Source organism: Zeugodacus cucurbitae, chromosome 5, assembly GCF_028554725.1.
Source record: "Zeugodacus cucurbitae isolate PBARC_wt_2022May chromosome 5, idZeuCucr1.2, whole genome shotgun sequence".
Lineage (NCBI taxonomy): Eukaryota > Metazoa > Arthropoda > Insecta > Diptera > Tephritidae > Zeugodacus > Zeugodacus cucurbitae.
The window spans coordinates 64,429,600-64,457,595 of NC_071670.1; the positions used below are offsets into that span (position 1 = coordinate 64,429,600).

General features: G+C 36.5%; 6 protein-coding genes across 12 annotated transcripts; 5 read left to right on the forward strand and 1 right to left on the reverse strand.

The window, feature by feature from the left end:
* The first annotated feature begins 257 nt into the window (after nucleotides 1-257).
* LOC128922287 (uncharacterized) lies at nucleotides 258-10,696 on the forward strand. 2 transcript variants are annotated; one of them, XM_054232237.1, is made up of 6 exons: nucleotides 258-482; nucleotides 5,075-5,476; nucleotides 8,308-8,640; nucleotides 8,700-8,834; nucleotides 10,101-10,308; nucleotides 10,366-10,696. In XM_054232237.1, exons 3-6 carry the CDS (start codon nucleotides 8,380-8,382, stop codon nucleotides 10,686-10,688), a joined length of 927 nt encoding a protein of 308 aa, XP_054088212.1. In that variant the 5' UTR covers nucleotides 258-482; nucleotides 5,075-5,476; nucleotides 8,308-8,379; the 3' UTR covers nucleotides 10,689-10,696. The 2 variants fall into 2 exon arrangements, with proteins under 2 accessions (XP_054088212.1, XP_054088213.1); XM_054232238.1 differs by having other exon boundaries at nucleotides 265-381.
* LOC105208783 (mucin-2) lies at nucleotides 835-27,701 on the reverse strand. 4 transcript variants are annotated; one of them, XM_054232232.1, is made up of 5 exons: nucleotides 27,559-27,701; nucleotides 3,574-4,949; nucleotides 1,765-2,346; nucleotides 1,109-1,707; nucleotides 835-1,049 (listed from the first exon to the last, which is right to left on the reverse strand). In XM_054232232.1, exons 2-5 carry the CDS (start codon nucleotides 4,837-4,839, stop codon nucleotides 998-1,000), a joined length of 2,499 nt encoding a protein of 832 aa, XP_054088207.1. In that variant the 5' UTR covers nucleotides 4,840-4,949; nucleotides 27,559-27,701; the 3' UTR covers nucleotides 835-997. The 4 variants fall into 4 exon arrangements, with proteins under 4 accessions (XP_054088207.1, XP_054088206.1, XP_054088208.1 ...); XM_054232231.1 differs by having other exon boundaries at nucleotides 3,574-4,954; nucleotides 27,559-27,699; XM_054232234.1 differs by lacking the exon at nucleotides 835-1,049 and having other exon boundaries at nucleotides 1,272-1,414; nucleotides 1,477-1,707; nucleotides 3,574-4,954; nucleotides 27,559-27,699.
* On the forward strand, nucleotides 11,408-18,454 carry LOC105213836 (uncharacterized). 3 transcript variants are annotated; one of them, XM_054232242.1, is made up of 4 exons: nucleotides 11,408-11,669; nucleotides 16,357-16,491; nucleotides 17,755-17,962; nucleotides 18,020-18,454. In XM_054232242.1, the coding sequence occupies exons 1-4, from the start codon at nucleotides 11,451-11,453 to the stop codon at nucleotides 18,340-18,342; spliced, it is 885 nt and encodes a 294-aa protein (XP_054088217.1). In that variant the 5' UTR covers nucleotides 11,408-11,450; the 3' UTR covers nucleotides 18,343-18,454. The 3 variants fall into 3 exon arrangements, with proteins under 3 accessions (XP_054088217.1, XP_054088216.1, XP_054088215.1); XM_054232241.1 differs by lacking the exons at nucleotides 16,357-16,491; nucleotides 17,755-17,962; nucleotides 18,020-18,454 and adding exons at nucleotides 11,862-11,996; nucleotides 12,220-12,427; nucleotides 12,488-12,818 and having other exon boundaries at nucleotides 11,425-11,669; XM_054232240.1 differs by lacking the exon at nucleotides 11,408-11,669 and adding an exon at nucleotides 15,986-16,297.
* LOC128922288 (uncharacterized) lies at nucleotides 19,089-20,545 on the forward strand. The gene is made up of 4 exons (XM_054232239.1): nucleotides 19,089-19,390; nucleotides 19,589-19,723; nucleotides 19,947-20,154; nucleotides 20,215-20,545. Exons 1-4 carry the CDS (start codon nucleotides 19,130-19,132, stop codon nucleotides 20,535-20,537), a joined length of 927 nt encoding a protein of 308 aa, XP_054088214.1. The 5' UTR covers nucleotides 19,089-19,129; the 3' UTR covers nucleotides 20,538-20,545.
* LOC105213837 (uncharacterized) lies at nucleotides 22,751-24,087 on the forward strand. Its single transcript, XM_011186928.3, has 4 exons — nucleotides 22,751-23,065; nucleotides 23,234-23,368; nucleotides 23,439-23,646; nucleotides 23,714-24,087. Exons 1-4 carry the CDS (start codon nucleotides 22,805-22,807, stop codon nucleotides 24,034-24,036), a joined length of 927 nt encoding a protein of 308 aa, XP_011185230.2. The 5' UTR covers nucleotides 22,751-22,804; the 3' UTR covers nucleotides 24,037-24,087.
* LOC105213839 (uncharacterized) lies at nucleotides 24,407-26,116 on the forward strand. The gene is made up of 4 exons (XM_011186930.3): nucleotides 24,407-24,732; nucleotides 24,911-25,045; nucleotides 25,320-25,527; nucleotides 25,586-26,116. Exons 1-4 carry the CDS (start codon nucleotides 24,472-24,474, stop codon nucleotides 25,906-25,908), a joined length of 927 nt encoding a protein of 308 aa, XP_011185232.2. The 5' UTR covers nucleotides 24,407-24,471; the 3' UTR covers nucleotides 25,909-26,116.
* Nucleotides 27,702-27,996: the final 295 nt, after the last annotated feature.

Here is a 27,996-nt window from a genome sequence, read left to right on the forward strand (position 1 = left end):
TTGGAATGGTAGTGGAACACAGTATGGCATGACAATTTATTATTAAAATATTTATAAATATAATTAGGTATTTTAATATTTTAATTTTTACCTCACTACATGAATGTAAATAATAAAAATGTTATAAAATCTTCATTTTTTATTTAATTATTCGAGTTACTATTATTTACGTTCCCAATTGTGTGACAGCCATTTTGTAGCCGCAGCCATTTGCATTAAATTGACATTTCGCAAAATAAAGAGAAGTAAGAACAAAAATTAAAATTTATAGTTTCTGCAACTTTGAATATATTTTTGGCAATCTCTTACCATTATTAAAAAATTGTTAAAGTTTAATAAGTGTTATAAATATTAGTCCGGCGAAGTGAAAGAAATTCTATGGTAAAGAAAAATTGAAATGAAATTGTTAGTTAACCGTTTAACTAATACCATCTATTTGCATAAAAAATTAGCGAAATTTTTCGAATAAATAATACCAACAGGTAACTATCGTGTAAAGCATTAACCGTTTAGAAAATGCATATAACAATATAAACTTTTTTTGATTAATATTTGTTAACATAAAGATATTGAGCCCCGTATATTTCAAAACAGTCGGTTCTACATAACCGGAAGGGCGCTAACTTATATCCGACAAATGAATGTTACGCCGATAATAATTCGATGGAAACTTTGTGGGAGTGAACTTATAAAATATTTATGTTCTTTTACCGTACGAAAATACATATCGTGAATATCTGCACAAGAAGTTTGAGTTCGAGAAGTCAAGTGGAATATGTTTTTATAAGTTAACTAAAATGACATACAAACGCTGATTTTTTTTTTAATTTATTGTATTAAATACACACATAGATACATACACAAATATGTATTATTAAATTTAGAACTAATACGTACTCATAAGATGTGTGGATGCTGATTTTTGCTGTAATTTCTTATTTAACTCATCAATTAATGTATAAGAAACAACCACAAAAACCAAAATCCATTATTGGCATCAATACAAATCCTTGAGTTTTGTAACACATCTACGCAGATATGTAAAAATTCTGAAAGAAATCTAATTTTGAGTGTCCACACATTTGGTATCACTGCTACTGTACACTACTTGCTGTCTTTTACATCGTTCGCTGTCTTCTTGTTAAACAACTGCGGTGTCTTAAAACCACGGAAACTCTTGCGCAGTGAATTGGTCACACGCTTCTTATAGCTCGTACTAGTACTGGTCACTGAAATTTTATCATCCGGCACAAATCTGCGATCAAGTCTATGCAAACTGTCCGCCTCGTCGGTTGTATTGCTCTCATTGGAATTGTTTTTCAAAAATTTTCTATTAAAATGCAACTGTGGTGTGCCCCATTTCTTCGCTATAAAAGCTTCGAATTCCGGATCACTTTCGGAGCCGCTTTCATTACTGGAAAATTTTCCTTTGTAAATGCTTTTAACTTTTACCCGCTCACCTTCAGTTTCACTCACGCCTTCAGCCGATTGCGCCGATGTGTCGGCAGTACTGTTATCCGCAAATGGTATGTCATCCAATTTGCGCGTTACAATCACCTCGGCTGGCACGCCTTTCAGATTAACACCTTCGATTTGTGTCTGCTGGAAATCAGTTGGATGTATGCCGGTATGGGGACTGTTGCGTAGAGAACTACGTAATTTACGTGGCGTTTTTATTTCCACAATGCGCACGCGATAATGTAGTAACTAAGAAGAGAGACAATTTTTAATGCAACATATGGAAAATATTTGCAAGCTGCTTACTCGATCCTCATCGATGAATTTCGCCAGATCCGTTAGCGACATGCTAATGCAAGTGCCCTCCGCCAATATGTCCTTATCATACTCACTATGCACTGGATACTTCTGCGTGATGGCAATCGCCTCATTCTCTTGATGCACAATTGTCACCTCGAAGGCGTAATTGTGTTTCTTCTCCTTTACAGTCGATGTGCAGGCCATGGTGAAGAGTATACGCTCCTTATCGTGTACTTCATAGAAATTGAACATCTCATCATACACCATGAAAACATAATAACCGGTAAGCGGTTTCTGCTTTACACCCATATTCCAAACCATATCGGTTGTTTCTGTCGTGAACACTTTATCAGCATGTTCCTTCTCCAAGTGATCCTTCCAGTGTGCCTCGCGTCCCGCCCACTCGCAATCGCCCCACACACGTCCCATGAAGCATTTCATCGGCTTGTAGATGCATTGCTTCTCATGCCAGCTCAGCAGGTCAATTTGCAAGCGCACCGTACAGCCGCCCGAGGCATTCGAGCAACGGAAATGCGCCTTGGAGCATAGCGCTTCGACGGTGAGCGAACGTATATTGGTGAAGGGCTCCTAGGGAGACAGAAAAATTTATAAGTGAGTTACAATGGAATTAAAAGTGTTGTAGACAAGCGTAAGCAAAAAGAAATTTCAAGTGGTTTCGTTTACGTCAGCGATAAGTGCTTCGAAGTTGTGCTATCAGTTAGTATATAGATATAGATATATACATAAATATATGTGGTAATTTTTTCGACCTTGCTTTCATCACCGATTTCCTTTCAAATACTAGATAACTCAAAATAAAATGTAAAATGATAAATTAATTGATAATAAGAAATATACAATTGATTAAACCAATTTAGTTGGTCGGTAATAAAAACTTCAAACTTTTTACTCGTGTCTTTGCTGCATTAAACTGTGCCAAGATAAGATTGCAGTGAAAATAGCCGCAAACTAAACTTATGTGGAGTGATAAAGTGCAAATTTTGTCGGCTAAAAAATAATATATTCTAGGACTATATTTTGTTCTCTAAGTGCCGTTATGATATTACTGTGGCAAGAGATATTGAAAGTGGCAAGAGTTTTTATATGTAACCGAGCATTTAATGATATTTAACAGGACTTCATTTACTTTTTTAAGAATATTTCGATTTTTCTCGACTTAACATAATGGTTAAGTCCGACTAATTTGCTCCCGCAGTATGATCGGGTTTTCTTTTCGACTGTTTCTACCACCCAGCCGGTATTTTTTAACATCCATCGTATTCCATCTCTGATTAAAACATTATATAAGGAAATATTGAAAAATATTTTATCAACTTCATCGACAGCAAGCGGCAAAAAACGTATTGACGTCAAGCTAAGTTAAATAATTGCATTTACCGATATTAATTAAGACTATAAAATACATATTGACAACATTTAATGCCGACAAAAATAAATAAGAACTGCGATAATAGAAAAAAGTTGATAGGGAAAACGATTTTTTGTCGTTGGATCCTTATACAAATATTTTGAAAATGGATGGAAGAAGATTTGAAACAAAATTTTAACAAAGTCGGGTCTACCCAAGACGAATTGACTCGGATATATGTATAATATATCTGACTAAGGCCGTCAATACACTCGGGTTCCACAAAACTATTTCGGGAAAGTTATAACCGTTAGAAGAAATAATAATTAATTATCTAGTGTTGTTGTTGTTAAAAGTTTTCATATCTCAGTTGCGATGAGAAATACCCAAACTAACAAACTGATAACTTTTAGCAACAACAAAAACTCGCATATTTATCCACTTACCTTACACAGCGGACAGAGCAGCAGCACGCGTGTGCACTGCTGACAGATACTGTGACCCGTCTTGCATAATAAAATCGGTGTCTTCATCGGGTAAGCGCAACCAGGACACTTGAGTTCCTCAATCAGACGTTCATAGTGATTAATGGAAATCTGTTTTGGCGCCTCCGGCGACAGTGAGACCGGACGCTCCACGACACGACGCAATGTCGGCAGCGGCTCTTCACGCAGCTGTACGGTGGCCACTTTGATGGGTTCCGGCAAGACAGCGCTCGTAATTAAAGTTGTTGACTTCGGTGAAACGCCGTTTGACGGGCTTCTCAAAGCCACCGCGGCGGCTAAAGGTGATGTCGGTGTGGAAATTGTTGTTGGTGTGGGTGTGGCTATCGGTGCAAGCGCTGCTGTTGGATATGTTGACGTCACTGCGGCTGCCGCTGCAGTTGTTATTGTTGTTGCTGCTTTGGTTGGCGATGTCGGCACCGATGTGGCAGAATACGAACGCTGATCACCAATACCAATGCTACGAGTACGGCTCAACATCGGCGGTTTGGGTGGCGGCGTACCGGGTGTACGCGGCAGTGTTGCATATTTCGTAGCTGAAAAGTTTGCGGCTGCTGTTGACGCTTTGGCATGACCATTCGCATTGAACTCGGTGGCACTGCTGCTGCTGCCCACTTTGTTGCCACCAACATTTTGCTGCTCCTCGCGTGTGTGTATACGCGTTTCGCTAAGTACCGTTTCGGCGCCATTAACCGTTTGTGTTTTGGTTTCCGTTTCGGTCTTCTCATCGATCGTGTACTCGCTGATCGTGTTGTTGAGAAAGAGTCGACGCTTCTCATTGATCTTCTCGATATTCTTCAAATGACCGATTATCTTCAGATCCTCACTGAGATCGTTACGTAAACTCTTCGTGTTACCATTGATGAGCGCTGTTGTTGTTATTGTCGCAGTGGCATCTTTATTGTTGCTGGTGCTACTGGCTTGTGTGGCATCGCTGTCGTTTTGGTTGTTGTTAACCGCTGCGGTTTTGGCTTCACCGTTTGTTGTTGTTGGTGGTGGTGTTGTTGCTATTGGTGTTGCGTCGTCCTGTGACTTCTCGCTCGGCGGCACCGATGTATCACTGCCGGTGTTGATGGTGACTTTGGTGCTGTTGCTCGTGCTGGAAATACTGCTGGCATTAGAGAGACTTGTGGTAGACACTACACTCGCAAGAGTGGTAGCTTCATTGCCATTGAGATCACCGTTCGGCACTTCGTGTATAGTGTTCATTGTTTAAGCAATTTTTTACACAAATTCCAATTTTCAATTAATTTTTTAAAACTTTCAATTTTCCTTTAACGGTAGTTACGCATTTAAGACGTGTAAATACCGTACACCTACTGCTCTGTTGGCAAAGTGAATTTTAAATTGCGGTCTCGATTAAAATTTTTCGCTTTTCGTATTTGTATGTCAAACCAACTTAATCATACGTTTGTCAAGTTTTTAGTATTCTTTTATCTCTAAGGTATCTTATCAAATGCGGCCCGAGACTGTAGTGCAACCCTCAAAACCCCACCGCTGCCATGCCAGGCATGCCGGCAAAATAACGTCAGGTGAGGAGTGACAACGGTAATCGATATCATCGCGCTATGTAAACATCAGCTAAATGAAGTGTGTTGCCGGCTGCGAGTCATAACTGTGCACTGTACTCAGTCACTCATTGAGCGTCTGGCCACAGTTCACTCAACTGTTCAAGTTCAGATCTCTCTTTTGCTATCAGCTGAGCGTGAAGTGTGAAAAGCTTCAAAGCAAACACCTGAGACTCAAATTTCTGCCACCGCCTGACAGGAGACAATTTAACTAGCAGAATTAATGAATCTTTTCGTATCATGGCAAATCAAGGTGTTATCAGCGTTGTGCTAATAAAGTGAGTATACCTTTAACGACACAGTTAGTTTCTTTTTCTATGTAAGAGTACTTTAATCCCTACCACTCACTGACGTCACATTAGCGAATATGCTGGATCGCAACTAATCAGCTGTCTTCAAGAAAGCATGACTACGAGTAATTTACTAGCTTGGATAGGAAGTTAACTTGAGGGTTTTAACTCGTATAGTCAGCATAAGTACGCCCATCTTTTCTAATTAAAAATCTATTAAATTTAAATTTTTATTTTCTAACAAAATTTATAGCATATCTAAAAAATTGGTCTAAAACTTTAATCAATAGTTATGGAGATACAGTCTGGGGAAGTTCTAGCTCAAATTGTTCCTTAAAACTTTAAATGCGTTTATCTCAAAACTGTATTTTCAAAACCGTTTGTCAAGATTTCTCGAGAACTACTCAAACCAACTTGCTATTATTTTAGAGAGCTCTTTAGAATACAATTACAAGAATTTGGACGAGAAAAAATATTGCGAAATATTAGCAAAATTTTTTTTTGATATATTATTAGATATAGTGTATAATCAATGAGGATATCGGTGTAAATATTTAGTTCCTTAAAGGTACCACTTATCTGAAAAACTATCGAAAATGGACAACAACATTTTAAATTGATAGATACCAAATGTGAAGACCTTAATATTAACAAGAAAAAACGTTAACTTCGGCTGTACCGAAGCTAATATATCCTTCACAGGTGCATTTCTTTTAGTAACTATGTGTTTAAGCAAATCTAAAGACGTAAGAAAAAGTAAGTAAAACAAAGAAAACATTTTACTAATTCTTTTTTGCCGGGTTGTTTGCTAGAAACATTAAGGTTATATAGTTAACCGATCTGAACAATTTCTTCGGAGATTATATTATCACCTTAAGCAGTAATCCATGTCAAATTTCGTGAAGATACCACGTCAAATGCAAAAATTTTCCATACAAGCCATTGATTCCGATCGTTCAGTTTGTATGGCAGCTATATGATATAGTGGTCCGATATCGGCAGTTCCGACAAAAGAGCAGCTTCTTGAAGAGAAAATAACATCTGCAAAATTTCAAAACGACATCTTCAAAAAACTATAGGACTAGTTGGTATATATACAGACCGACAGACAGACAGACGGACATGGCTAAATCGACTCAGTTCAACATACTGATCATTTATATATATACTTTATAAGTCCTCCAACGCTTCCTTCTGGGTGTTAAAAACTTCGTGACAAACTTAATATACCCTGTTCAGAGTATAAAAATTTATAAAATCGATTCTCTACTTCCCCTAGCACTCTTATATCCAATCAAATAATTTTCGAATTTCCAATATATTGTAATGTTTAAATCGCAGTATATTTCGCACAGAACTAGAACCAGAACTTTGATCTTAAAAAGCTGAATTTATATAAATAAACAGCTATTTGCATACCGTTAAGTTCCTTGGGCAATCATAGTTGAGCTTTTATTCAAACAAACAACAAAAAGAATTTTATCAAGTTTTGCTTTGTCGAGTTCATTTTGCTTAATTGATAATAATTCATAATCTTTTTCTCGCTGCACAGTGGTGTTGTAGTGATAAAAAATAATAATTTTTTACCGAAAAAATTTCAAAAAATTAATTGCGCATTTTTGTAGAAATATCCATATAAAATTCAAAATGTTTCTTAATTTTTTTTTAATAATTGGTTTTCAAAAATTAAAAAAAAACTAATAATTAAGAAATTGATATTAAAATTCAAAAATTAAAGTCGGGTTATGATCGGCAGATTTAAATTTTTGGTATTGTTTTTTTACTAGCTTCAAAAATCTTTTTTTCCAACCAATCTGCGTAAACATACCACTGTGCGCGGCAGCCCTTACTAAGTTAAGTGCATTGTTTATGTGATTCTTCAAGACTTAAGATTCTTAAATACAGAGCACGTGAGTCCAGAGGTGTTACTAAGTAAACAAATACATTTATGTGTTTGTACTAATGATTTGTTAGAGAAATATATATGAGGACACTGTTATTTATAGTTAACCCTGACTTTTTTATGGTTCTAAATAAATAAATTCTAAATATTTCTCAAAAATATGGCCACGCCGCTATTAAGTTTTTATACTTTAATTCAGTAAGGAAAAACATTAGAAACCTTAAATTTCGTTAGAAAAGAAGGTACAGAAGTGCTGCACTCAAATTGGTATACAAAATTTTAAATGGGTGTGGCTCCACCTACTTATGGGCAAAAACTATATTTCCGAAACTGCTCGACCAATGTCAATGAAATTCGGTTAATAATATTTTCCTGGCATTCCAATGATAAGTTCTGAAAATAGGCCAAATCGGTCAATGGACTTTATACCGTATATATGACAAATATGTGGGTGTAATTGTGTGTTATAATAATAAAATTAAATAAATAAATTACGAGAGTATAAAATGTTCGGTGACACCCGAACTTAGTCCTTCCTTACTTGTTATTGTTGTTTTTAGTCCGTAAAATATTTTTTTCAAAGATCTGGCAGAAATCTAATATAATTAATGAAATTATTATATTTTTCAAATACAATTTATGGAATAGAACCGATTTAAGATATTTCTTTCCGTAGAAAAAAAATTAATATTTTGTTGCACAGTGTTTATTTAGCCTCCGCTGAAATTAAATGCTACAATTATTATAACCGTTATCTGCACCATATTCTTAGTAAAATTTTTATTTTGTGTCAGCGAAAAATGCTTATTTTGTAGAATAGTGTTTATTAATAAAGCTCAACGCTAATGAACATATGCTAATCAGAAATATGTTTTTGCTTTCATATCTATCTCTATTCTTGTATATAAATAAACAGAATTTGGTGAAGAATGCTTTAGTGATAATTTGTCCAAGCCACGCGTAGGTGGTCGTGGTTCGTCGCACAAATATGCCTGAACGAAAAGTCTCGCATATTTTGAAGCTCTCCGCACAGGAGCAGCAGGAGTTCGTCAACTCCTTCGATGTAATGATGTGTGATTGTGATGGTGTTATGTGGATGATTGCGTCACCGCTGCCCCGGACGGGTGAGGCGGTGTGTGCGTTGAAGGTGGATGGCAAACAAGTGCTCTTCGTGTCCAATAATAGTGTGCGCACGGATGAAGATTATGTGAAAAAGTTCAAGGGAATTGGTGTGAAGGATTTTCAAGCGGTAAATGAGATTGTGTTTTATTTTTGTGCAAAATAATTTTGTTTCTTTAATTCCAATAGAACGACATTATGCATCCAGTTAAGGCCATGTTGTACTATATGAAGAAGCATAATATCAAGCAGCCGGTTTTCTCATTATGCAGTGCACCCGGCAATGAAACGCTACGTGACGGAGGCATAGATGTGAGAACTTTGGTATGTATAAAAATAATATTGAATTGATAACTTACAGAGTTTATAATCTAAGTAAATTTGCCGAGATAATTTTAAGCATCTGCTCTGACGTCACACTTTTATAATTTTTACCCCACTCGACTGAAATTAATCAAAATGTAAACAACGCTCATCGCTCTCTACGGAATTTCACAAAATCGAGTGTTGTTAGTTAATTTTTGTGATTTCATAGTAGAAAATGTCAAATCATGATCATGAAATACTTGCTGTGCTACACTATAGTCATGATCAACATTAAGTACATCCATGTATTTGTTGTGCTTTTGTGTGAACAAATAGTAATTTTGGCATTGCGAAATAACCCGCTGGTGAATTTTCGAAGTACAAAGATCTATTTGTAGATCGTGCTGAAACTAAGCTAAGCTTATTTCATAGAAAAACTTTTTCAAAAGTCGATTTCAAAAGTTTCTCTTAAGATACAGTTTTTCACTAGCAAATCATGCGTTATAAATGGGAATAGTTAGTAATAACATGGTGTGAAATCTGCACTATAAGGTGGATATATGTATGTATAAAAGTTTCCGAAGCTCTGGTGGGCCACTATTGATTGATAGGTGTGATCTGGCATTGTCCTGTTGAAGCATAATTAGTCTCGTTTTAGCCAAATCTGGCCTCTTTTAAGCGATTTTTTACTTCAAACGATCCAATTGTTGATAGTACATGTCGATTCATAGATGGAAATTCGCTTTTTTACGCGTTAGCTCCTGTAACAACCAAACATCGAGCTTCTCCTTATATCCAATCTTATTAAAATGATAAAAAAATGTTTTTTATTTTTACTTTTTAGCTTCAAATTCCTTCCAGAGCGTGTTGCATCTTTGACATCAAAATTACCGCAACGAATATTTGACGCGTATTTAAAGATAAGAAACAAAAACAAAATTGATTGAGAAGTTTTTTTAGTACGAAATCTTAACTTTCTAACGCCATATAGCGTACCCCGATCGCACTTATACAGCTAGGGATATAATTAACAACTATTACTAACCATCTCTTAGAAAAATTATGGATTTATTTTTACTAGACATATACTTATATAATACATATTAGCTTTCGACGTTATATACACTTATAGATCTGACGAGTTTCATTAAATCCGCCGATATTCAGAGCTTTAAGCTTTTACTTTAAAACTTTTTAATTTAACCTCAATGTGAAAAAACAACACTTGTTGAATTATTATTATTTTTTTAAGTGACGTGTTCTCGTCTCTTTTCACCGCTCAAGGTCCCCGAGGAAGAGATTACACCCGCTACTTTGGAGAAAATCACAAGACCAGAAGAAAAAATGGGCGCTGTTCTGTATGACATTAAATTGGATTTATCTTATGCGCAAATTGTTGCGGCCACACGTTATCTAGCAGATAAAGATTGTCAGTTTCTGGCGGGAGGTACAGATTGGCTCTTACCGCTGACAGGAGAAGTGATGGTGCCAGGTTGGTTTCAAACATGTTTTAAGAGACTTCTAATCTACTTAACAACTTTTGCTTTAGGATTCTGCGATTTCCTCGAAACCATTAAGCGTTTCACCCAACGAGAGCCAACGATTGTTTGCAAACCGGCGCTTTTGCTCGGCGACATCTTGAAAGACGTCTATAAATTGGTCGATCCCAAACGTTGCTTGTTCATTGGCGATTCGCTGACGCACGACATACGCTTCGCTTTGGGTTGTGGCTTCCAATCACTGCTCGTATTGAGCGGCAGCACACCCGTAGAGGAAATGTGGGAAGCAAATGCGGAAGATCTACCTCATTATTATGCCGATAGCATAGCCGATTTTATAGAATTATATGATAATATTAGTAAAACTGTTTAAAATTATAATGTTATTTGTTTATTATTGCTGGGAATTTTTTTGGTGAAATTCAATTGAAAGAAGAAAGTTTTACTTTTTTTACTAAAATATTATTTTTCTTTTTAACGAACTTCTGAAAACTATTAATTGATATCTTGTAAGATATCCATTACATCCATGAATACACCAGCTAGTTAATATCATAGACCTTTTACATCCCCCGAAATTGACAGTAATTTCAAGACGAAACAAACGTTTGCTTCAAATCATCGACATTTCGACGAATCGAACAGATTTCGAATTCCTGTAGCTTTGTCTTATCGAAAAACGAACTCATCAATAAAGTATTCCCAACGAAAGAAAACGAAAACTGTCGTCTATTCCAAGTTGCTTTACTAAAGAGTGCAACTCATGCACCAAACTACAGAGCTAATAAAGAATCATTTAAATACTTTATTTGTTTATATTATTCTAATAAAAACATGATTTCAATAAAATCAAAAATCTCCTCCCTTATTACCTCTAAGGCGGAAGAAATTTTGCCGACGGGTTAGCTAGTATATACATATACATATGTATAAATCTTAATCTCAATTTATTTGTAAATGTAAGCGTTACTTAATCAATTGATCTCTTAACAAAGTGTTTCTTTAATCTAATCAATTATGACTGCACTTTTACAACCATAATTATGTAAATAATTGTATATTCGTATATAAATAACTGCAATTTTGTAAATAATGCTTTAGTGATAATTTGTCTAAGGCACGCGTCAGCACAAATATGCCTGAACGAAAAGTACCGCATATTCTGAAGCTCTCCGCACAGGAGCAGCAGGAGTTCGTCAACTCCTTCGATGTAATGATGTGTGATTGTGATGGTGTTATGTGGATGCTGAAGGCGGATGGCAAACAAGTGTTCTTCGTGTCCAATAACAGTCTGCTCACGGACGAAGATTATGTGAGAAAGTTCAAGGGGATCGGAGTGAAGGATTTTCAAGCGGTAAATGTGATTTTAAGAGTTTTCTTCTGGATTTGATGTGTTTGTGCGAGACAAACTATACTGAGGTGCCGCCTCGTATGTTATTGAAGTGGACTTGTAGAGAGAGAGAATGATTTTGTTTAAAGACGTTTTTTGTGGTTATGTCATTAGGTTTGCTAATAAATTGTTTATTTATTTAATTTACATAATCAGAACGATATTATGCACCCAGTAAAGTCCATGCTGTACTATTTGAAGAAACACAATATCAAGCAACCGGTTTTCTCAATATGCAGCGCCGGCGGTAACAAAACGCTTCGTGACGGAGGCATAGATGTCAGAACTTTGGTATGTATAATCAGTACTATATTATTACTTTCATTTATATCTGTGACCAATTCAAACCCAATTTGAAACGAGTATAGAAACGAAATAGAAACAGTTGTTCTTTGTCGTTGCTATAATTGAGAGCGGCATAGAAACGACGCGGTTGTTTGAAGGAAAAAATCTTTTACGAAGATGAAAATTCCAAATCGGAAACAGTTTAAAATTCCTTTTTTCACTCTTACAGGTCCCCAAGGCAGACATTACACCCGCTATCTTAGCGAAAATAACAAAACCGGAACAAAAGATGGGCGCTGTTTTGTTTGACAATAATCCGGCGTTATCTTATGCACACATTGTTGCGGCCACACGTTATCTAGCAGATAAAGATTGCCAGTTTTTGGCGGGAGGCACAGATTGGTTATTACCGGTGACGGGAGAACTAACGGTGCCAGGTTTGTTTCAAACATCTCAACTTTTTGTAAGAGACTTTAATTTATATTTATGTGGTTTAGGATTCTGCGATTTCCTCGAAACCATAAGTCGCTTCACACAACGAGAACCAACAATTGTTTGCAAACCGGCACGTTTGCTTGGCGACATCTTGAAAGACGTCTACAAATTGGCCGATCCCAAGCGTTGCTTGTTCATTGGTGATTCCCTGACGCACGACATAGGCTTCGCATTGGTTTGTGGCTTCCAATCACTGCTGGTATTAAGCGGCAGTACACCCTTAGAGGAAATGTGGGAAGCAAATGCTGAGGATCAACCACATTATTATGCCGATAGTATAGCCGATTTTATAGAATTATATGATAATATAAGTAAAAATGTTTAAAATTATAATATTAATTGTAACATTATTTCATGTTTCATTCTATATCGAATCTCTCGATCCGCTTGAAGTTTTATTCCTGACGCCGTGAAGTTTCAAGGGCTGCCGCTTCTTGCTCCAGTGTTTCAAAACGCCGCGCTTTCTCGCTCCTTTTCAGTACTGATAATTTCTTAGACATGTCTTATTAACAATAGTATTGAATCAGTGCCGTATTTGTCACGTAGCAAGAATTGCAAATGCTACGTGCTCAGCGTTCCAACACATGTCCGTCCATAAAAAATATCAATTTATCGTAGAAATGAAAATATTATCGGACACTAGGTAATCAGCCCGATCTGTTGCTAAAAAGACGCTTGGAAGCTAGTGCTTCGCTGCAGTTGTCTAAACAAGACCTTAATACAAGATACGTCCAAACAAAGTGGAATTCAAATTACGACCGTTTCACCAGCTCTACTATACTCGTCAACTTTGTTGAGTATCAAAGACATGGGCAACGTATTGAAATATATGTGTTTATTGTCATTATTGATTACGTGATAACGTTTAACTAAATGGAAGCATAACATCAAATTACTGGTGGTTTTGGAGTATTTCGACAGCTAAAATCCTTTAAAACAGAAGAGATTTCGGAAAAAGCCTCAAATATGGTCAGTGCTTACGATGATTTGGAGAACAGCCTAGGCGACGAACTAGTGTAGTTCGCTGAACAGATGAAAACAGATGTTACAGCAAGAAACAAGAGCTTCTGGAACTGTAACTTTATAAACTTTTATTAAATAATTCCATAGCATCGTGGTTTCCAAAGAATCTCGAGAGAGACATTTAGAGTAAGCAGAAGGAAGCGAAAAAAACGAATTGATTCTAGTTCAGATTTAGTGAACTAATCAGATGAAGTTTAAATGATGTTTTATGGAAGGTAGACGTGCAAGCAAACGTGATAGAAAACGACGCCATATTTTTCCCGTTCTTTGGTCATGCAGTAAAGTTTGCCATTTCATCTATGTGACATCGTTGTGGCGAATTTTTCGAAAAGATCTTGGCCTACATCCTTACAAGAAGATCCGAATTTTCATCGAAAAATCATCTTCAGCGATGAGGCTTATTTCTGGCTGAATGAATGAGACCGAAAAAATTACGGTGATGATCAAGGGATGATGTGAATGGGAATCGCTACCGCTTAATGATAACCGAATATTTTTGGCTTTTGAATTGGATGATTTGGACTTGGACAACATGTGGTTTCAACAGGATGGCACCACAAGCCACAAATCGAATGTCGCAATGGATTTACTGAAAACCAAGTTTTCTGAACGTCTTATTTCAAGAAATGGCCCAGTCAATTCGTTGTGCGATTTCACCGACTTTAGACTATTTCGACTATATGCATACTGGCCTGGTGGCCAATAATGGAAAAGAAATAAGCAATAAAGCGTATGGAAAGTTTACAAAGAGCGGCTAGTATATGTATAAGCGGAGCTCTTAGAACAACGTCAGGCACTAGAGGTTATTCTTCACTTACTGCCTGTAGACTTCGTTTGTAAACAGATGGCAGTAAAGTCTGCAATTAGACTGAGGGAATCTTCCTTATTAGTCACTTATAACCAGGGGCATTCTAAAATCCTTAGCAAATTCCCGTTTCTACCGACTACCACGGATTTCCGAAATCCTTTAGAATTAAATCTAAATACGTCCCTCAATATCGCCTTCCCCACTAGAGAGATGGGAAAGAAAAAGAAATAAGTATTTATACAGACGGTTCTAAACTAGATAAACGAGTGGGAGGTGGTGTCTTTTCGGAAAAATTATGCACCAGAATCGCCTTCCGACTACCAGACTACTGCAGCGTCTTTCAAGCAGAGATTGCTGCAATAAAAGAAAGCCTGCTCGTGCTGGCTAATAGGGTGCTTACGAGTAGAAATATATTTATTTTTACAGACAGCCAAGCGGCTTTAAAATCACTTATGACCCTAAGGATCTCCTCAAAGATAGAATGCCATGAAATATTAATGGAACTGACTTCGATACTACACGATAAACCTGCAATGGGTTCCTGGACACAGTGAAATTCCGGGTAACTGTGTGGCAGATGAACTAGCCAGATTAGGCACAACCTTACAATTGGATCCATGTAAGAAGGACATATGCATACCGTTGGCCACTTGTAAGTACTTAATGGATAAGCAGATCATAGATTGGGCTGAATCCAGGTGGACAGAATCTATGACTTGTTCAACTAGCAGGCAGACGTGGCCTAATTGGAATAAAGGCCGTACAAGTCGGCTACTGAAATTTAAAAGGAAGGACATAAGAACTCTAGTGGGAGTGCTAACTAGACATTGTTTTATTGGAAGACATGCCGACCGATTGGGGTTACCGAACAATGACTACTGTAGAAGCTGCCAGGAAATAGAAGAAGAAGAGACTGTTGTACATCTTCTATGTGAATGCAAAGCATTGTACAGGAAAAGACTCACAACAGTCGGACATGGTTTTCTAGACAACATTTCGGAAGTTGCGCACATTAAACTTGTTGAGCTGCTCAACTTTATAAAAGCCACAGAGTGGTTCAAAGAGGACATTGTAGTGTAAGGGGCTTTAGTCCCGGTGGATTCACAATAGGCCTCGTAAAGGCCTAGGTGCGTCATTTGACAACCACTTTACCTACCTACCTAGACTATTTCATGTGGGGCTACGTCAAGTCTAAGGTCTATGTCAACAAACCACCGATGATTGATGAATTTCATATGAATATCGAACGTGAAATTGTAGCACTATTGGCCGATTTATGCTTGAAAACCGTTGAAAATTGAGTTCAGGACTTCTGCAAGCGTGGCCGTGATGGTCATGCAAAAGAAATCGAGTCCATACATAATGGCATCGAAAGTACTTTCTTTTGTAGAGCTCCTATTGAAAACTCCTTTATTTGATTAAGCGACTACTGGCTGTTTGAAAATAGAACACGTGTGTCGTAATATACATATAAATTTCATTCTTAATATATTTGCAAATATATACATATACATATATAATATAATAATAATATAATAACCTTTATTTATTTAATCAATGGAACCCTTAACAGAATATTTATTTAATTTAATCAAAGTTATGACTGTACTTCTAGCCATAATTATGTAAATATATGTATGTATATTCGTATATAAATAACGGGAATTGTGTGAAAAAATGCATTAGTGACTGACATTTGGTTTGAGATCGTCGAACCATTATGAGTGCACACAAAGTACCGCATATTTTGAAGCTCTCCGCACAGGAGCAGCAGGAGTTCGTCAACTCCTTCGATGTAGTAATGTGTGATTGTGATGGTGTTATGTGGATGATTGCGTCACCGCTGCCCCGGACGGGTGAGGCGGTGTGTGCGTTGAAGGTGGATGGCAAACAAGTGCTCTTCGTGTCCAATAATAGTGTGCGCACGGATGAAGATTATGTGAAAAAGTTCAAGGGAATTGGTGTGAAGGATTTTCAAGCGGTAAATGAGATTGTGTTTTATTTTTGTGCAAAATAATTTTGTTTCTTTAATTCCAATAGAACGACATTATGCATCCAGTTAAGGCCATGTTGTACTATATGAAGAAGCATAATATCAAGCAGCCGGTTTTCTCATTATGCAGTGCACCCGGCAATGAAACGCTACGTGACGGAGGCATAGATGTGAGAACTTTGGTATGTATAAAAATAATATTGAATTGATAACTTACAGAGTTTATAATCTAAGTAAAATTGCCGAGATATTCTTAAGCATCTGCTCTGACGTCACACTTTTATAATTTTTACCCCACTCGACTGAAATTAATCAAAATGTAAACAACGCTCATCGCTCTCTGCGGAATTTCACAAAATCGAGTGTTGTTAGTTAATTTGTGTGATTTCAGAGTATAAAATGTCAAATCATGATCATGAAATACTTGCTGTGTTACACTATAGTCATGATCAACATTAATTACATCCATGTACATATTTGTTGTGCTTTTGTGTGAACAAATAGTAATTTTGGCATTGCGAAATAACCTGCTAGTGAATTTTCGAAGTACAAAGATCTACTTGTAGATCGCGCTGAAACTAAGCTAAGCTTATTTCATGAAAAAACTTTTTCAAAAGTCGATTTTCAAAAGTTTCTCTTGAGATACAGTTTTTCACTAGCAAATCATGCGTTATAAACGGGAATAGTTAGTAATAACATGGTGTGAAATCTGCACTATAAGGTGGATATATGTATGTATGTATAAAAGTTTCCGAGGCTCTGGCGGGCCACTATTGATTGATAGGTGTGATCTGGCAAGCATAATTAGTCTCGTTTTAGCCAAATCTGGCCTCTTTTAAGCGATTTTTTACTTCAAACGATCCAATTGTTGATAGTACATGTCGATTCATAGATGGAAATTCGCTTTTTTACGCGTTAGCTCCTGTGACAACCAAACATCGAGCTTCTCCTTATATCCAATCTTATTAAAATGATAAAAAAATGTTTTTTATTTTTACTTTTTAGCTTCAAATTCCTTCCAGAGCGTGTTGCATCTTTGACATCAAAATTACCGCAACGAATATTTGACGCGTATTTAAAGATAAGAAACAAAAACAAAATTGATTGAGAAGTTTTTTTAGTACGAAATCTTAACTTTCTAACGCCATATAGCGTACCCCGATCGCACTTATACAGCTAGGGATATAATTAACAACTATTACTAACCATCTATTAGAAAAATTATGGATTTCTTTTTAGAAGACATATACTTATATAATACATATTAGCTTTCGACGTTATATACATTTATAGATCTGACGAGTTTCATAAAATCCGCCGACATTCATAGCTTTCAGTTCCTACTTTAAAACTTTTTAATTTAACCTCAATGTGAAAAAACAACAATTGTTGAATTATTATTATTTTTTTAAGTGATGTGTTCTCGTCTCTTTTTATCGCTCAAGGTACCCAAGGAAGAAATTACACCCGCTACTTTGGAGAAAATCACAAGACCAGAAGAAAAAATGGGCGCTGTTCTGTATGACATTAAATTGGATTTATCTTATGCGCAAATTGTTGCGGCCACACGTTATCTAGCAGATAAAGATTGTCAGTTTCTGGCGGGAGGTACAGATTGGCTCTTACCGCTGACAGGAGAAGTGACGGTGCCAGGTTGGTTTCAAACATGTTTTAAGAGACTTCTAATCTACTTAACAACTTCTACTTTAGGATTCTGCGATTTCCTCGAAACTATTAAGCGCTTCACACAACGAGAGCCAACAATTGTTTGCAAACCGGCGCTTTTGCTCGGCGACATCTTGAAAGACGTCTATAAATTGGTCGATCCCAAACGTTGCTTGTTCATTGGCGATTCTCTGACGCACGACATACGCTTCGCTTTGGGTTGTGGCTTCCAATCACTGCTCGTATTGAGCGGCAGCACACCCGTAGAAGAAATGTGGGAAGCAAATGCGGAAGATCAACCTCATTATTATGCCGATAGCATAGCCGATTTTATAGAATTATATGATAATATTAGTAAAACTGTTTAAAATTATAATGTTATTTGTTTATTATTGCTGGAAATTTTTTTGGTGACATACTGCTCAACTGAATTTATAGTATATAAGTATAAAGAGGAAAGTTTTACTTTTTTTACTAAAATATTGTTTTTCTTTTTAACTAACTTCTGAAAACTATCAACTGATATCTTGTAAAACATCCATCACCTTCATGAGTACACCAGCTAGTTAATATCATAGACCTTTTACATCCCCAGAAACTGACAGTAATTTCAAGATGAGACAAACGTTTGCTTCAAATCATCGACATTTCGACGAATCGAACAGATTTCGAATTCCTGTAGCTTTGTCTTATCGAAAAACGAACTCATCAATAAAGTATTCCCAACGAAAGAAAACGAAAACTGTCGTCTATTCCAAGTTGCTTTACTAAAGAGTGCAACTCATGCACCAAACTACAGAGCTAATAAAGAATCATTTAAATACTTTATTTGTTTATATTATTCTAATAAAAACATGATTTCAATAAAATCAAAAATCTCCTCCCTTATTACCTCTAAGGCGGAAGGAATTTTGCCGCCGGGACAGCTAGTATATATATATACATATGTACAAATTTTAATCTTAATTTATTTGTAAATGTAAGCGTTACTTAATCAATTGATCTCTTAACAAAGTGTTTCTTTAATCTAATCAATTATGACTGCACTTTTACAACCATAATTATGTAAATAATTGTATATTCGTATATAAATAACTGCAATTTTGTAAATAATGCTTTAGTGATAATTTGTCTAAGGCACGCGTCAGCACAAATATGCCTGAACGAAAAGTACCGCATATTCTTAAGCTCTCCGCACAGGAGCAGCAGGAGTTCGTCAACTCCTTCGATGTAGTGATGTGTGATTGTGATGGTGTTATGTGGATGCTTGCATCACCGTTGCCGCGTACGGGTGAGACGGTGTGTGCGCTGAAGGCGGATGGCAAACAAGTGTTCTTCGTGTCCAATAACAGTCTGCTCACGGATGAAGATTATGTGAGAAAGTTCAAGGGGATCGGAGTGAAGGATTTTCAAGCGGTAAATGTGATTTGAAGAGTTTTCTTCTGGATTTGATGTGTTTGTGCGAGACAAACCATACTGAGGTGCCGCCTCGTATGTTATTGAAGTGGACTTGTAGAGAGAGAGAGAGATAATGATTTTGTTTAAAGACGTTTTTTGTGGTTATGTCATTAGGTTTGCTAATAAATTGTTTATTTATTTAATTTACATAATCAGAACGATATTATGCACCCAGTAAAGTCCATGCTGTACTATTTGAAGAAACACAATATCAAGCAACCGGTTTTCTCAATATGCAGCGCCGGCGGTAACAAAACGCTTCGTGACGGAGGCATAGATGTCAGAACTTTGGTATGTATAATCAGTACTATATTATTACTTTCATTTATATCTGTGACCAATTCAAACCCAATTTGAAACGAGTATAGAAACGAAATAGAAACAGTTGTTCTTTGTCGTTGCTATAATTGAGAGCGGCATAGAAACGACGCGGTTGTTTGAAGGAAAAAATCTTTTATGAAGATGAAAATTCCAAATCGGAAACAGTTTAAAATTCCCTTTTTCACTCTTACAGGTCCCCAAGGCAGACATTACACCCGCTATCTTAGCGAAAATAACAAAACCGGAACAAAAGATGGGCGCTGTTTTGTTTGACAATAATCCGGCGTTATCTTATGCACACATTGTTGCGGCCACACGTTATCTAGCAGATAAAGATTGCCAGTTTTTGGCGGGAGGCACAGATTGGCTATTACCGGTGACGGGAGAACTAACGATACCAGGTTTGTTTCAAACATCTCAACTTTTTGTAAGAGACTTTAATTTATATTTATGTGGTTTAGGATTCTGCGATTTCCTCGAAACCATAAGTCGCTTCACACAACGAGAACCAACAATTGTTTGCAAACCGGCACGTTTGCTTGGCGACATCTTGAAAGACGTCTACAAATTGGCCGATCCCAAGCGTTGCTTGTTCATTGGTGATTCCCTGACGCACGACATAGGCTTCGCATTGGTTTGTGGCTTCCAATCACTGCTGGTATTAAGCGGCAGTACACCCTTAGAGGAAATGTGGGAAGCAAATGCTGAGGATCAACCACATTATTATGCCGATAGTATAGCCGATTTTATAGAATTATATGATAATATAAGTAAAAATGTTTAAAATTATAATATTAATTGTAACATTATTTCATGTTTCATTCTATATCGAATCTCTCGATCCGCTTGAAGATTTATTCCTGACGCCGTGAAGTTTCAAGGGCTGCCGCTTCTTGCTCCAGTGTTTCAAAACGCCGCGCTTTCTCGCTCCTTTTCAGTAATGATAATTTCTTAGAAAGTCCTTATTAACAATAGTATTGAATCAGTGCCGTATTTGTCACGTAGCAAGAGTTGCAAATGCTACGTGCTCAGCTTTCCAACAAAGGAATTATTTAAATTTATAAGAATTAATAGCTCAATTTAACATTTTTATGGATCAAAATTACGATTTTGAAAATATTATCGGACACTAGGTAATCAGCCCGATCTGTTGCTAAAAAGACGCTTGGAAGCTAGTGCTTCGCTGCAGTTGTCTGATCAAGACTTTAATACAAGATACGTCCAAACAAAGTGGAATCCAATAGTAAGACCATTTCACCGGCTCTACTATACTCGACAACTTTGTTGAGTATCAAACACCTGGGCAACGTTTTGAAATATATGTGTTTATTGTCATTATTGATAACGTGTTGTCTACTTTAACTAAATGGAAGCATATCTTAAAATTGGTGGTAGTTTTGTAGTATTTCGACAGCTAAAATCCTTTAAAACAGAAGAGATTTCGGAAAACGCCTCAAATATGGTCAGTGCTTACAATGATTTGGAGAACAGCCTAGACGACGAACTAGTGCAGTCCGCTGAACTGATGAAAACAGATGTTACAGCAAGAAACAAGAGCTTCTGGAACTGTAACTTTATAAACTTTTATTAAATAATTCCATAGCATCGTGGTTTCCAAAGAATCTCGAGAGAGACATTTAGAGTAAGCAGAAGGAAGCGAAAAAAACGAATTGATTCTAGTTCAGATTTAGTGAACTAATCAGATGAAGTTTAAATGATATTTTATGGAAGGCAAACGTGGTTGCGAACCGATTTTCAACTTTGGCATCAATGTATCATATTTCTTTTAAAAATATCGGGACAATTTATGGACAATATGGGATTTCGACAGTTTGATTGTATATGGTATATATATACCATTGTCGATTCGCCACTTATCAACTGGCTAAATATGAGCACTGTTTCTTTTTCTAAATCAAACCAGATAAAGGGTTTTTTTTAAGAGACGCTATAAAAGTAGACCGATAGGGATAGCAAACGACGCCATATTTTTCCCGTTCTTTTGTCATGCAGTAAAGTTTGCTATTTCATCATGGAAATATATACGATCCAACAACGAATCAGTCTCTCACATGTCGTTCTCAAGCGTTGGGCATCTCTGTGACATTGTTGTGGCGAATTTTGCGAAAAGATCTTGGCCTACATCCTTACAAGAAGATCTGAATTTTCATCGAAAAATCATCTTCAGCGATGAGGCTTATTTCTGGCTGAATGAGTCACCATTGCATACCGAAAAAATTACGGTGATAATCAAGAGCGGTACGTTAATGTGAATGAGAATCGCTACCGCTTAATGATAATCGAATATTTTTGGCTCTTGAATTGGATGATTTGGACTTGGACAACATGTGGTTTCAACAGGATGGCACCACAAGCCACAAATCGAATGTCGCAATGGATTTACTGAAAACCAAGTTTGCTGAAGATCTTATTTCACGAAATGGCCCAGTCAATTGGCCGCCTCGGTCGTGAGATTTCACCGATTTTAGGCTATTCCATGTGGAGCTACGTCAAGTCTAAGGTCTATGTCAACAAGCCAGCGATGATTGATGAATTTCATATGAATATCGAACGTGAAATTGTAGCACTATTGGCCGATTTATGCTTGAAAACCGTTGAAAATTGAGTTCAGCGTCAGGACTTCTGCAAGCGTGGCCGTGGTGGTCATGCAAAAGAAATCGAGTCCATACATAATGACATCGAAAGTACTTTCTTTTGTAGCGCTCCTATTGAAAACTCCTTTATTTGATTAAGCGACTACTGACTGTTTGAAAATAGAACACGTGTGTCGTAATATACATATAAATTTCATTCTTAATATATTTGCAAATATATACATATACATATATAATATAATAATAATATAATAACCTTTATTTATTTAATCAATGGAACCCTTAACAGAATATTTATTTAATTTAATCAAAGTTATGACTGTACTTACAGCCATAATTATGTAAATATATGTATGTATATTCGTATATAAATAACGGGAATTGTGTGAAAAAATGCATTAGTGACTGACATTTGGTTTGAGATCGTCGAACCATTATGAATGCACACAAAGTACCGCATATTCTTAAGCTCTCCGCACAGGAGCAGCAGGAGTTCGTCAACTCATTCGATGTTGTGATGTGTGATTGTGATGGTGTTATGTGGATGATTGCGTCACCGCTGCCGCGTACGGGTGAGACGGTGTGTGCGTTGAAGGCGGATGGCAAACAAGTGATTTTTGTGTCCAATAACGGTCTACACTCGGACGAAGAATATGTGAAAAAGTTCGTCGGGATCGGAGTGAAGGATTTTCAAATGGTAAAGAACACTATTTTTTGGAAATAAACCATATTAATTAGTGGGATCTTAAATATCTGCTGTGTGTGACATTGTAACGTAGAGTGCTCTTTTCGGAAAACTTTTGATCTAGTTAAAAGCTTCTACCGGGGTCTACTAATATATTTTCGGTTTCTTTCAATCAATTAGAACGACATTATCCATCCAGTAAAAGCTATGTTGTACTATATAAAGAAGCATAATATCAGGCAGCCGGTTTTCTCATTATGCAGCGCCGCCGGTAATGAAAAGCTTCGTAAGGAAGGCATAGATGTGAGGACTTTGGTATGTATAATAAATAATACTATATATAAATGCATATATTTATTAAACACGATTTTTTTCGCTCCTTAAGGCCACTCCTGAAAACATTACGTCTCCTGATCTTCTGGCAATTACTAAACCGACAGAAAAAATTGGCGCTGTTTTGCTTGATGTCAATTACAGTCTATCTTATGCGCAAATGGTTGCGGCCACTCGATATCTCGCCGATAAAGATTGTCAGTTTCTTGTGGGAAGCACAGATAAGGTCATATTCTTTGAAAGAGGTCAAATGACGCCAGGTTTGTTTCGCACACATACACATTTTTCAGCTACCTTACCTAACATATTTAATAATGTGAGCTTTAGGTTTTTGCGATTTTATGGAAATCATTAGTCGCTTCACACAACGAGAGCCAACAATTGTTAGCAAACCGGCGCGCTTGCTTGGCGACATCTTGAAAGACGTCTACAAATTGACCGATCCCAAGCGTTGCTTGTTCATTGGTGATTCTCTGACGCACGACATAGGCTTCGCATTGGTTTGTGGCTTCCAATCACTGCTCGTATTGAGCGGCAGTACAACCTTAGAGGAAATGTGTGAAGCAAATGTGGAGGATCAACCTCATTATTATGCCGATAGTATAGCCGATTTTATAGAATTATATGATAATATAAGTAAAAATGTTTAGAATTAGAATGTTACTTTTCCGTAGAGAATTATATTTTAATCTTTCTGTTTATCACTGCTTTTCAATCCTATTTGTTTAAGTGACTACTAGTTGTGTGTTCGATTCGAATCTCTCTCTAAACTTTGAATTGAAAACATCCAAAGAGAGTGAATATTTAGTAGCTGAGCTATTCATATAAATCTAAATCTTAATTTATTAGCTTTTATCTATTGTTTAAATAAAGGAATGTTTTTAATTTGTTAAACAGCGAACACGTACTTAATTAATGAATCTCTTAATAAAATATTTTCGTAATCTAATCAGAATAATTACTGCACTTACAGACATAATTATGTAAATATATATCCGTATATAAATAACGGCAATCGTGAGAAGATTACTTTAGTGATAATTTGTTCAAGAGACGTGTCAGTGGTTGGGGATCGTCGCACAGTTATGACCGCACACAAAGTACCGCATATTTTGAAGCTCTCCGCACAGGAGCAGCAGGAGTTCGTCAACTCCTTCGATGTGGTGATGTGTGATTTGGATGGTGTTATGTGGATGATAGCGTCACCCCTGCCTAGGACAGGTCAGGCGGTAAATACGTTGAAAACGTATGGCAAACAAGTGCTCTTCGTTTCCAATAACAGTCTGCGTACGGACGAAGATTATGTGGAAAGATTCCATGGGATCGGAGTGAAGGATTTTCAAGGGGTAAATAAAATATTTCTTCCTTGTGTTTTATTTGGTATTTTTGTATGACTCAAAGCATACTGAGGTGATGCCTCGGTTGTTCTTTTTGGTAAAGAGCGTAATCTAGTTTAAAGACTCTACGTGGTTATGTCAATATGTTTGCTAATATATTTTTTGTTTATTCAATTTACATAATCAGAATGACATTATGCATCCAGTAAAGGCCATGTTGTACTATTTGAAGAAACACAATATCAAGCAACCGGTTTTCTCAATATGCAGTGCCGCCGGTAATGAAACACTTCGTGATGGAGGCATAGATTTGAGGTCTTTGGTATGTATAATCAGTACGATGTTAATACATCATCCCACATATGTATACTAAATATAATAATTTTCGTTATTCTAGAAAACTTTATGCCGAATAAATTTAGTAAATAAATTGCGAGAGTATGAAATGTTCGGTTACACACGAAATTGGCCCTTCCTTACTTGTTTAAGTAAAATTCGTTCGGCATTCATTTGATATATTCTTACCCAACTCACATTAAGAAAATTAATATTTACGCACAACTTAAATTCTATATGTGTCTTTTTCACTCTTAAAGGCCACCAAGGAAAGCATTACACCCGCCAACTTGGAGAAAATCACAAGGCCGGAACAAAAAATGGGCGCTGTTTTATATGACCTTAATATGGATTTATCTTATGCACAAATTGTTGCCGCCACACGTTATCTAGCAGATAAAGATTGCCAGTTTTTGGCGGGAGGCACAGATTGGCTAATGCCGCTGACAGGAGAAGTAATGGTGCCAGGTTGGTTTCGAACATATAAACATATTTTACTTTTCTTAACCAACAACTTTTGTTTTAGGATTTTGTGATTTCCTGGACACTATTAGTCGCTTCACACAACGCGAGCCAACAATTCTGAGCAAACCGGCAGTTTTACTTGGCGACATCTTGAAAGACGTCTACAAATTGGCCGATCCCAAGCGTTGCTTGTTCATTGGTGATTCTCTGACACACGACATACGCTTCGCATTGGGTTGTGGCTTCCAATCACTGCTCGTATTGAGCGGCAGTACGCCCATCAAGGAAATGTGTGAAGCAAATGCTGAGGCTCAACCACATTATTATGCCGATAGCATAGCCGATTTTATAGAATTATATGATAATATTAGTAAAACTGTTTAAAATCGTAAACTGTGGGCCATAAATAGTACTATTGTAAGATAATATTGTTTGTTTAAAAACCAGACCGAACGGATGCTAACTTGCGATCTATTGTTTAGTCGAAACGTTGCTCAATCCAAATCAACTTAAAGACTTCTTTCTCTGTCGAAAATAAATCAAACCACAGACAACGGAAAATAAATTCGGACATTCCGTCATTCTTTAATAATTCTATTGAATTGATTTGACATTCGTTTGTAATTTTTTAATATTTCCGCTTTGTTCGTTATTTCGTCATGTTAGTTAATGCAGAGGCAAATTCTACAGATTGGGAGTTGCTTAAAATCAGACCAGTCGGGTTAAACTGCAACGAAACTGGATTTATATGCGCTGAATTATAGCCATTTCTACATTATTTATAACTACAAATAAACTTCTTGCAGCACAACAACAACATCGTATAGATTCAACATACTAGTTAGCGATTATTTCGGACTCAGAGTAAAGCAAATCAATTTTATAACAATTTACTTGTTCTATTAAACTCTCTTAAAACATTTCCAAACACTAATAGTTCTATGCTTGCACACCCCAACGAAGTTTTCAGCGCTGCACATAAAGAATTGATTGATTACATAACTAGCTTTGAATGGATCTTACCGTGAATTATATTGGCTCACATATTTGCAATTAATTCGATAGACTACGTATTTTTGCACATAAAATTGATTGCCCAGCTTTTGTGATTAAATACAGTAACTAATTTGAATTTTTACAACAACGCACGCACGCACACACGCTATGAGGACACCAAATAAACCCTAATGGACGTCTAGCCGCTTCAAAGCACCAACCAAAGCACACTAATTGTCAAGGAGTAAAGAAGCTAGCTTCGTGGCACCAACACCATTAGCGGCTGTATTAAAGTTGTGCACAACAAAAACCAGAAATAATAACAAAGTAGAAAACAAATCAGAGAACCTTTAAGTATTTGAACCAGCACAATACATTTTATTGTGTCTGCGGCGTGGCAAGACAAACATTTAAATTATTGCGCTGTCCAATAACCTGCCATTGTACAGTGTGTGTGTGTGTGTGTGTGGAGATGGAGGTGGCACAGGTAAACAAACGACGGGTGGCTTTTTCACCCCACACTGGTTGTTAGTTCGTATTTTGGTCGGCTATTGGCCTTGTTAAGCGGAAGTCGACATATTCTATGTACAAATGTACAAAGGAAGCATATGAAAATATTTCGAGTTATGCCGTTAATATTGTTTTTGTATGCATGTATGGATTAGGCTACTTTTTGAAAGTAAGAAGCAGATTATAGGTCTAATGTTCTTTGCAGTAAAATAACAAAGAAATATTGATGTTAATCCCTTAGGACCTTTCAGAGTGCTGGTCTGAGCAATGACTTTGGTGTCTGTTGTATGCTGGTACAATAATCACTTCAGTTGTATATTGGGCCTTCGAAAGGTCAAAACTTTATGCAGTACACATATAATGAGAAAGCGTACGATTTAATTCTCTGTAACTTTTTCCTTTATCGTGGAAACATTTGCACATAAATTAATATGACGTTTTGCAAACATTTGTTTAGATAAGTTGGTTGACATAAATAAATTGTGTTGACTCATTAGCAAAAAAAAAAAAACAATATTTCCAACAGACCATGTATATCTTTAGAACTTCACAGAAATGTTAGCTTTAGCGTTCAATTAACGTTTTCATGCAAATTTAAAATTCACTCTTTCGTTTGAGAAAAATAAATGAACACAGCACATTTTAGTTACACAAATCAATTTTTACTTATACGTTTTTTCTACGATTTTTCGCAACAAATGTTTTGCACTATTTTATTATTATATACTTTGTTACAATTACAAAAATTATGTTATATTTAGCGGCGCACGTTGTTTTGTCTTGCACAAAGGTTGTTTATTGGTCTTTGCCTTTTGAAAACTGTGATAATTTGCATTGAAGAATAATTAAAAGAAAATGTGATTGCCTGACATGTGACGATTGTACTGAAACGTAGTGAGGCAAAATAAAAGTTGTTCAACACAAACTAATTTCAAAGTGTGTTTTCCATATGAAATTGAACCGGAT

Excerpts from the sequence above, each read along its gene's own strand:
- LOC105208783 (XM_054232232.1), bottom strand. The coding sequence starts at position 4,839 with ATGAACACTATACACGAAGTGCCGAACGGTGATCTCAATGGCAATGAA. Across the intron at positions 2,347-3,573 it reads TGCTCTGTCCGCTGTGTAAG|GAGCCCTTCACCAATATACG; the intron begins GTAAGTGGATAA and ends CTGTCTCCCTAG. Across the intron at positions 1,708-1,764 it reads AATTCATCGATGAGGATCGA|TTACTACATTATCGCGTGCG; the intron begins GTAAGCAGCTTG and ends CTCTCTTCTTAG.
- LOC128922287 (XM_054232237.1), top strand. The coding sequence starts at position 8,380 with ATGCCTGAACGAAAAGTCTCGCATATTTTGAAGCTCTCCGCACAGGAG. Across the intron at positions 8,835-10,100 it reads GCATAGATGTGAGAACTTTG|GTCCCCGAGGAAGAGATTAC; the intron begins GTATGTATAAAA and ends TCACCGCTCAAG. Across the intron at positions 10,309-10,365 it reads AGGAGAAGTGATGGTGCCAG|GATTCTGCGATTTCCTCGAA; the intron begins GTTGGTTTCAAA and ends CTTTTGCTTTAG.
- LOC105213836 (XM_054232240.1), top strand. The coding sequence starts at position 16,037 with ATGAGTGCACACAAAGTACCGCATATTTTGAAGCTCTCCGCACAGGAG. Across the intron at positions 16,492-17,754 it reads GCATAGATGTGAGAACTTTG|GTACCCAAGGAAGAAATTAC; the intron begins GTATGTATAAAA and ends TTATCGCTCAAG. Across the intron at positions 17,963-18,019 it reads AGGAGAAGTGACGGTGCCAG|GATTCTGCGATTTCCTCGAA; the intron begins GTTGGTTTCAAA and ends CTTCTACTTTAG.
- LOC128922288 (XM_054232239.1), top strand. The coding sequence starts at position 19,130 with ATGCCTGAACGAAAAGTACCGCATATTCTTAAGCTCTCCGCACAGGAG. Across the intron at positions 19,391-19,588 it reads GAGTGAAGGATTTTCAAGCG|AACGATATTATGCACCCAGT; the intron begins GTAAATGTGATT and ends TTACATAATCAG. Across the intron at positions 20,155-20,214 it reads GGGAGAACTAACGATACCAG|GATTCTGCGATTTCCTCGAA; the intron begins GTTTGTTTCAAA and ends TATGTGGTTTAG.
- LOC105213837 (XM_011186928.3), top strand. The coding sequence starts at position 22,805 with ATGAATGCACACAAAGTACCGCATATTCTTAAGCTCTCCGCACAGGAG. Across the intron at positions 23,369-23,438 it reads GCATAGATGTGAGGACTTTG|GCCACTCCTGAAAACATTAC; the intron begins GTATGTATAATA and ends TCGCTCCTTAAG. Across the intron at positions 23,647-23,713 it reads AAGAGGTCAAATGACGCCAG|GTTTTTGCGATTTTATGGAA; the intron begins GTTTGTTTCGCA and ends TGTGAGCTTTAG.
- LOC105213839 (XM_011186930.3), top strand. The coding sequence starts at position 24,472 with ATGACCGCACACAAAGTACCGCATATTTTGAAGCTCTCCGCACAGGAG. Across the intron at positions 25,046-25,319 it reads GCATAGATTTGAGGTCTTTG|GCCACCAAGGAAAGCATTAC; the intron begins GTATGTATAATC and ends TCACTCTTAAAG. Across the intron at positions 25,528-25,585 it reads AGGAGAAGTAATGGTGCCAG|GATTTTGTGATTTCCTGGAC; the intron begins GTTGGTTTCGAA and ends CTTTTGTTTTAG.